Below are 7746 nucleotides of genomic sequence, written 5' to 3'. Positions count from 1 at the left end.
GTGAATATTGTTTATAGGCATCACAATTATTATACGCCCTGAATGTGGCTTGTCTATCAAATTAAAATTGCAACGTGTATGAGTTTACATGCATGCGGTTGCTATTTTTAGAATGATGTAATCCAGTAAAGGTTGCGCAAGATGGCCGAGTCATCATATTAATACGTGTAAGTTTGCTGACTGTACTTTTGTTGTAAAAAAAGCGTGAAAGTGTAATACTGCCTTTTCGAATTTCGTAAGGGAAAGATCTGCGGGAAATTATAAAAAAACTGTCATTATTTATCAAATCAAGAGCGTCCCTTTCAAGTTTTCTTACACTTTCATTCCTGTATATAGTTTAAGATAAAGATAGTTAATTTTGAACTGTTTTAAGTTATAATACAAAATGATTACCGGTGATGGAGCAACATACGATTTATGGTAACTTTGAATTATTCATGCAGGGAGTACACTCGCCGTACGTGAAGGAAGCAGCACAGAGCCAAGCGGCACAGAATCAGGCGCCACGTTGTGCCGTCAATTCTAAGTATCCCGGGCAAGTTAGCTATTTGAATAGCGGAGAAGAGCCGATCGATTTGGCAGACTTTTTGTCACTGGATTCAGCGCAACCAATTGCAGTAAAGGAGGAGTTATACCAAACATCACCACCTTTAGCTGACAATCGCCTACCATATCACCAGTCAGCTTTTGGCTACAACCCTGGACATTTTGTAGTGACTGGCAGAATGGATCAGTTGAACTTAACAAATCAAGAAGCTGCACAGCAAATTGCAGAGCAACAACAGCAACAGTTGGGAAGTGCTCCGGGAAAATCACCCCGAGCAAAACCCAGTCAAGTTTTGGTTGGCAAAAAGTTGATGGATAAGAATAGTGATGAGTATAGGAGACGACGTGAAAGAAACAACGTAGCAGTTAGGAGGAGCAGAGATAAAACTAGGCATAAGAGGGAAGAAACAGAAAAACGGGTTACTGAGCTGGAGGAAGAGAACCAAAAATTACGAGAAAAGCTTACTTTACTAAACAAGGAGATTAATGTTCTAAAAAGTTTGTTTTCATCAGTAGGAACTACCTCTACATCATCAACCTCTACTGCAAATTAACACAATTTTACTACTCTGAATTTTTATATGCACATAACTGTATTTAACTGCTGAAGTCGTTAATAGAAACATTGTGTATTTATGTATGTAAATTGATTATTTTACAATGTATTAAATTTTACGAATTCGCCTTCTTACATATGACTGAAGTCTTCTACCTATTGTAAATACAGAGCTTATGTAACATTCAATACAATTTGCATTGCATACCCAGACGTAATCTGAGTTTATTTTCATACTTGTAGAAACCAGATTTCTTCTGTGTTACAATTAGGCAGGAGCTTATTGCACGCTGGATTTCTTTTTCAAGCCCCTTAGAAACAAAAAGAAATAACAGATAAATAGTGATACGCCCTGACTAACCAAGAGAAGTTCCTTTCGTTGGGAGGTACCTGAAAAATAACAATAAAAATTCTTATCACAAGGATATGTTGCAATCTCCTGTATAAAGGCAAACAATTGAGTGGATTCTTGACAAGTTTAAATAGCACCTTACCACAAATAAAAACACCAGGTACAACAATCACAAGATTCCCAAATTAAACTGACCAGAATTCTAACCTTCCTTTTCTTCACATCGAATGAGCTGAACCAAATGAGCCATACTCGGTAACTGTTTAGACCAAGCAGGACCAACCCTGTTCACCTGCTTTGCCTCTGCTGTAAGTTTCTCAACCTTTGACTGAAATATACCATCTCTGAGGTCTGGTCTAGAATTTAATTCTTTCATGTTAGCACCCCATCGTCGATGTACACAACTTAAATGCAAGTCAGAAGATGTCCTTTCATCAGGAGAATCCAGTCTTATCTGAAACATACCTTTTCCTAGTGACATAAAGTAAATAAAGCTAATCACTCGATTACTGTCATTTCTACGTTGATATCGAAAACTCTGTTGCGCTTCACGTACACTTAAACAATGATTAAAAGCTTGCTGTATGCTACTATAAAGTTGTTGTGCTTCTGGACATTGTAGTTCATCTAGTCCAAGTTTTAAGGCACCCAACCATCCACCAATACTGCACCAAACAAAATACGGACGGCAATTTGTTACTGACTCTGTCACCAATTCCTCCCAGCTGGGGTACTTGAATGTGGTATCCTCTACAAAACCTTTACCTGCATACTTTGGATTCTTTGCCAATTGAGAGAAACAATGAAACTGCTCTTCCGTTAGGTGAATATTATCCATGACCTCATTCCCAATTTCCTTTTCTATAATTTTGATAAACAATGTGGCACCAAATTCACGTAAAGGTCATAAAAACATCCTGCACACACCAGACATTATTCACAATACATACCTCATCTCTAATCTCTGTGTCTTAGGACTATTCTAGATTTTATTTCATATAACGCACACTTTAAATTCCAAATAACGCACCTTGGATAATGTCTTAGTAAACACCACTACGTTAGCAACGTGAATGTGTGGCCACCTCGAGCGAGTATGAGCCATCGCGGGTACAAGACGAAGAGTGGACACACGAAAGAACATTTTATAAGTAAGTAAATTCGTATGTCGCCAAAGTTGCCTTAAATCCAATTGTTGTACAGCTTTTACTCCACGAGCCAAGTTGGAATCATCGCATTCTTTGATATCCAACCACATGAAGGCCCATTACAATAGAATTGCATCAGTCCAAGGTAAGTAGTGATTGACTCAACTTCCCTGATCAATTTAAGAATCTGCTGGACAGACACTATATTATAGCAATATATTAAATGTATGACTTTTAATTGTGCGTATGATTTGGATGTACAGGCTATGCCTCTATCCAAAATTTGCAATTACAAGTATTCAGGATAATCACGAGTGAGTGTTATAATGATGTTTTGATATTCACACTATCACAGCTAAAACTGACTCTCGCCCACCTGTGTCAATGCAGAAGGCAACCAAAGGTATACAAACTATTACAGATACACTTTTTATTAATATGTATATTTACAGCTAGGGATTGTCAGAGAATGCTATTGGATGGCTCAGGAAGGCATCATGAACCCTCGCTTAACTCAAGTTTCGAAACTGGCATTCACCCTGTGGACAGCCATGCCAGTTTAAGTGACACTAGTTTTGATTCTGGTGATGAATCAGCAGTCACTCAGACAGAACAGTGGAGAAATTATGCCACAAAAACAGGCAGACTAACAGGCTATATCTACAGTAGCAGAAAAAATTCTCCAGTTAAAGATGAAAGCAGGAAGGAAATATGGAAACCTGCTTTCTCCTTGAATAGCACAGGAACAATTCATGCATTTTACCCCTCACTAAATCAATCATCTACAGATGGTTATCACAACTGTACAGTAAATATGAAAACAAGAAACAGACACTCGACAGCTAACAGTGATGAAAAACTCTCTGGCCAAAACTCACCCACTACTGAAGCATGTAAGAGCATATTACCAAGAGTTCATAATACTCTTGATATTACGTACAGCCATTGTGTTAACTGATGAGATACACTGTTCTTTTAAACAGATATTGGACACAATGTACAGACGCCATTGTGTGGTTCACCCATAAAAGCTACTTCATCAAGAAAACATGTCACAGATGCTGAAGTCAAGGAAGATAGAATAAAAATGCTAAGAAGGTAACACACAGTCTGGGATATACATTTTACTAATAGCATTAACCTATTTCATGCAGACAGGAAGAGCTGGAATATTTAGGCTTCATCTCAGGGATCACCCAGGATATCTTATCTAGACAGTACCTAAGTGACACAGCATTGGAGTTACTGATAGGATGCCATATCAAACGCAACCAACACAAGTTAGACAAGGTTAGTTGTGAAGTATTCTATACGCTTTTGTTACCTAAGTTTTCTCAGGACAAAATGATGGAAATGGTTGCAGAGTTAAAAGAACAACTTGGATTTAAAACTAAGCAATAAATACAAAATCTAACTATGAAAAATGTACAAAATTTAATACAATGTACAATTTCTACACAATAAAATAATTCACAAGATACGACCATCTTGCATTTTGGTCCGACCCTTCATCTCCTGTCCAACACTACTGCTACTGGTGACATCTGTAGCATATTTGCTGGCTGGTGGGGAACGACCTAACGTTTCTGCCATTGTCCGTGTGTAATGACCAGAATTACCACAACAGATTCCAAAATAACGCACACCCAAATCATAAGCTTTTTTTGTGAAATCCTTTATTTCTGAGATGGAGACAAGAAGTGGATCAAGTCCATCTGGATAGGCTGGTTGATTCAGTCCTTTGTCGGTGATGTTGTAGAAGGTTGGCTCCTCTTCAGTTGTGCGATATGCTACTGGTAGAGCTGCCAGGTGGACATTAGGACACTTCTTTCTGATTTCTTCAATGACCTCTATCATCATACCAGGACCTCTAGCACAGTTCAATCCCACTACAAGAGCTCCAGCATCTGCAATTTGCTTACAAGCATCACCGATATTTACTTCATCTAGTAAGGTAAATTGTCCATTGTCATCCTTTCTATGAAAACAGAAGGTGATCACAGCAGGTTTTCCATGTGCCTTAATCACGTCTAGCGCAATCATGGCTTCTCCAAAGTACCTAAATGTCTCTCCAATCATGTAGTCTACTCCTTCCTCGACACACCATTTGACTTGCTCTTCGAAAATGGCCCTAACTTCCTTGTGTGATTTCTCATCACCTGGAACATATATGGAACTGTTGCAAAGCCCACCAGCAAATAGCAAGCCCTTTTCATCAGCTACCTCCTTAGCCATTTTTAATGCTAACCGATTGCATTTCTCTAAATCATCTTCTCGCCCAATTTTCCTCAGATGGCTTCGCAGTGTGTAGTACTAAACAAAAAAAAAGCTGTTAATTTTTGCACTGTAACAAAAAAAAAGAAAAAAAAGTTCCTTACTTGAAAAGCTTCCATCACGTCACTACCACAGTGGGCGAACTCGTAATGAAGCAGTCTCACCATCTCTGGGTGTTCTAACACAACGTCAGGGATGAACGAGCCATGAGAAACATAACCCCTGCGCGATAAAGATAACAGGTATCCCTCGGCGACTATCACGCTCTCTCCTGCATTAAGCCTTTCTTCAAGACTGCGGACACCTACCAAAACTCATAACGTAAAGATAATATATTCACATATCCTCACTTTTTTTGGCTCGCTTGCCAATAGGTAACTCCGCCATCTGCTCCAAAGGTGAATGTTGAGATCGAGTTATTTGCGCATGCGCAAGAGAACAATAGGTAGGTACTGTATTGAGGTAGCGTATAACACATGAATACAATATATGGAATGATGGCCTTTTCTACTACAGCAGCTGCTTATATTCTAACACATTGCAATGGTTCACATACATAAATTACTGATTGTTCAATTAGAGTGATCCAAAACACAAAGCAGTATGTTGTTGTTGTTGTTGTTATGATCGTCACAGAATGCTATTGGATGGCTCAGGAAGGTATCATGAACCCTCGCGTAACTCAAGTTTTGAAACTGGCATTCACCCTGTGGACAGCGATGTCAGTTTAAGTGACACTAGTTTTGATTCTGGTGATGAAGCAGTCACCCATACAGAACAGTGGAGAAATTATGTCACAAAAACAGGCATACTCAGTAACAGGTTATATCTACCATAGCAGAAAAAATTCTCTAGTTAAAGATGGAAGCAGGAAGGAAATATGGAAACCTGCTTTCTCCTTGAATAGCACAAGAACAATTCATGCATTTTAGGTTATCACAACTGTACAGTAAATGTGAAAACAAGAAACAGACACTCAACAGCTGCGGGCAGTGATGAAAAAATTCTCTAGCCAAAAGTCATCCACTACTGAAGCATGTAGCTAAGAACATATTACATACAGCCACTGCATGAGATACACTGCTCTATTATTAAACAGATATTGGTTACCAAGTACGGACGCCATTATGTGGTTCACCCATAAAAGCTATATACTTCACCAAGAAAACATGTCACAGCGGATGCTGAAGTCAAAGAAGATAGAATAAAAAATGCTTAGACGGTAAACACAGTCTGGGATACACATTTTATTAATAGCATTAACCTATTTTTCTTGCAGACAGGAAGAGCTGGAATATTTAGGCTTCATCTTGGGGATCACCCAGGATATCTGATCTAGACAGTACCTGAGTGACTCTGCGTTGGAGTTGCTAATAGGATGCCATATTGAACACAACCAACACAAGCTAGAAAAGGTTAGTTGTGAAGTATTTTGTACACTCTTATTACCAATGTCCACTGTTTTCTCAGGACAAAATGATGGAAATGGTTGCAGAGTTAAAAGAACAACTTGGATTTAAAACAAAACAATAAATATGAAATCTAACTATAAAAATGTACAAAATTTAAATAAAATAATGTACAATTTCTACACAATAAAATAACACTGAGTTTACAAAATACGACCATCTTGCATTTTGGTCCGACCCTTCATCTCCTGTCCAACACTACTGCTACTGGTGACATCTGTAGCATATTTGCTGGCTGGTGGGGAACGACCTAATGTTTCTGCCATTGTCCGCGTGTAATGACCAGAATTACCACAACAGATCCCAAAATAACGTACACCCAAGTCATAAGCTTTTTTTGTGAAATCCTTTATTTCTGAGATGGAGACAAGAAGTGGATCAAGTCCATCTGGATAAGCTGGTTGATTCAGTCCTTTATCGGTGATGTTGTAGAAGGTTGGCTCCTCTTCAGTTGTGCGATATGCTACTGGTAGAGCTGCCAGGTGGACATTAGGACACTTCTTACTGATTTCTTCAATGACCTCTATCATCATACCAGGACCTCTAGCACAGTTCAATCCCACTACAAGAGCTCCAGCATCTGCAATTTGCTTACAAGCATCACCGATATTTACCTCATCTAGTAAGGTAAATTGTCCGTTGTCATCCTTTCTATGAAAACAGAAGGTAATCACAGCAGGTTTTCCATGTGCCTTAATCACGTCTAGTGCAATCATGGCTTCTCCAAAGTACCTAAATGTCTCTCCAATCATGTAGTCTACTCCTTCCTCGACACACCATTTGACTTGCTCTTCGAAAATGGCCCTAACTTCCTTATGTGATTTCTCATCACCTGGAACATATATGGAACTGTTGCAAAGCCCACCAGCAAATAGCAAGCCCTTTTCATCAGCTACCTCCTTAGCCATTTTTAATGCTAACCGATTGCATTTCTCTAAATCATCTTCTCGCCCAATTTTCCTCAGATGGCTTCGCAGTGTGAAGTACTAGACAAAAAAAAAAGCTGTTAAGATTTGCACTGTAACAAAAAATGGAAGTACCTTACTTGAAAAGCTTCCATTACGTCACTGCCACAGTGGGCGAACTCGTAATGAAGCAGTCTCACCATCTCTGGGTGTTCTAACACAACGTCAGGGATAAACGTGCCATGAGAAATATAACCCCTGCGCGATAAGGCTAACAGGTATCCCTCAGCGACTATCACGCTCTCTCCCGCATTAAGCCTTTCTTCAAGACTACGGACACCTACCAAAAAGCAAAACTCATAACGTAAAGATCATATATTCACTTATCCTCACTTTTCTTGGCTCGCTTGCCAGTAGGTGACTCCGCCATCTGCACCAAAGGTGAATGTTAATGAGTTATTTACGCATGCGCAAGAGAACAATAGGTAGCGTATAT

General features: G+C 39.1%; 4 protein-coding genes across 11 annotated transcripts; 2 read left to right on the top strand and 2 right to left on the bottom strand.

Annotated features, from left to right (window-relative positions):
• The first annotated feature begins 178 nt into the window (after positions 1-178).
• LOC136268668 (CCAAT/enhancer-binding protein gamma-like) lies at positions 179-1237 on the top strand. The gene has a single exon (XM_066064067.1). It carries the CDS (start codon positions 399-401, stop codon positions 1098-1100), a length of 702 nt encoding a protein of 233 aa, XP_065920139.1. The 5' UTR covers positions 179-398; the 3' UTR covers positions 1101-1237.
• On the bottom strand, positions 1139-2509 carry LOC136268665 (uncharacterized). Of its 5 annotated transcripts, XM_066064065.1 has the most exons (6): positions 2405-2509; positions 2220-2315; positions 1662-1925; positions 1464-1492; positions 1311-1413; positions 1139-1258 (listed from the first exon to the last, which is right to left on the bottom strand). In XM_066064065.1, the coding sequence occupies exons 2-6, from the start codon at positions 2290-2292 to the stop codon at positions 1212-1214; spliced, it is 516 nt and encodes a 171-aa protein (XP_065920137.1). In that variant the 5' UTR covers positions 2293-2315; positions 2405-2509; the 3' UTR covers positions 1139-1211. The 5 variants fall into 5 exon arrangements, 3 of the variants coding, with proteins under 3 accessions (XP_065920137.1, XP_065920136.1, XP_065920135.1); XM_066064064.1 differs by having other exon boundaries at positions 1139-1254; positions 1662-2315; XM_066064063.1 differs by having other exon boundaries at positions 1662-2315; positions 2405-2508.
• Positions 2450-4319, top strand: LOC136268664 (spermatogenesis-associated protein 7 homolog). The gene is made up of 7 exons (XM_066064062.1): positions 2450-2605; positions 2658-2747; positions 2958-3005; positions 3055-3495; positions 3586-3700; positions 3757-3892; positions 3941-4319. The coding sequence occupies exons 1-7, from the start codon at positions 2551-2553 to the stop codon at positions 4001-4003; spliced, it is 948 nt and encodes a 315-aa protein (XP_065920134.1). The 5' UTR covers positions 2450-2550; the 3' UTR covers positions 4004-4319.
• LOC136268662 (betaine--homocysteine S-methyltransferase 1-like) lies at positions 3968-7745 on the bottom strand. 4 transcript variants are annotated; one of them, XM_066064061.1, is made up of 4 exons: positions 7644-7745; positions 7391-7590; positions 7078-7331; positions 6374-6996 (listed from the first exon to the last, which is right to left on the bottom strand). In XM_066064061.1, exons 1-4 carry the CDS (start codon positions 7678-7680, stop codon positions 6489-6491), a joined length of 999 nt encoding a protein of 332 aa, XP_065920133.1. In that variant the 5' UTR covers positions 7681-7745; the 3' UTR covers positions 6374-6488. The 4 variants fall into 4 exon arrangements, with proteins under 4 accessions (XP_065920132.1, XP_065920131.1, XP_065920133.1 ...); XM_066064060.1 differs by lacking the exons at positions 6374-6996; positions 7078-7331; positions 7391-7590 and adding exons at positions 3968-4915; positions 4981-5180 and having other exon boundaries at positions 7644-7717; XM_066064059.1 differs by lacking the exons at positions 6374-6996; positions 7078-7331; positions 7391-7590; positions 7644-7745 and adding exons at positions 3968-4915; positions 4981-5180; positions 5227-5357.
• Between the last annotated feature and the right edge of the window lies 1 nt (position 7746).

Source organism: Dysidea avara, chromosome 10, assembly GCF_963678975.1.
Source record: "Dysidea avara chromosome 10, odDysAvar1.4, whole genome shotgun sequence".
NCBI classification, from domain to species: Eukaryota; Metazoa; Porifera; class Demospongiae; order Dictyoceratida; family Dysideidae; genus Dysidea; species Dysidea avara.
This window is presented reverse-complemented; position numbering and strand designations above follow the sequence as displayed.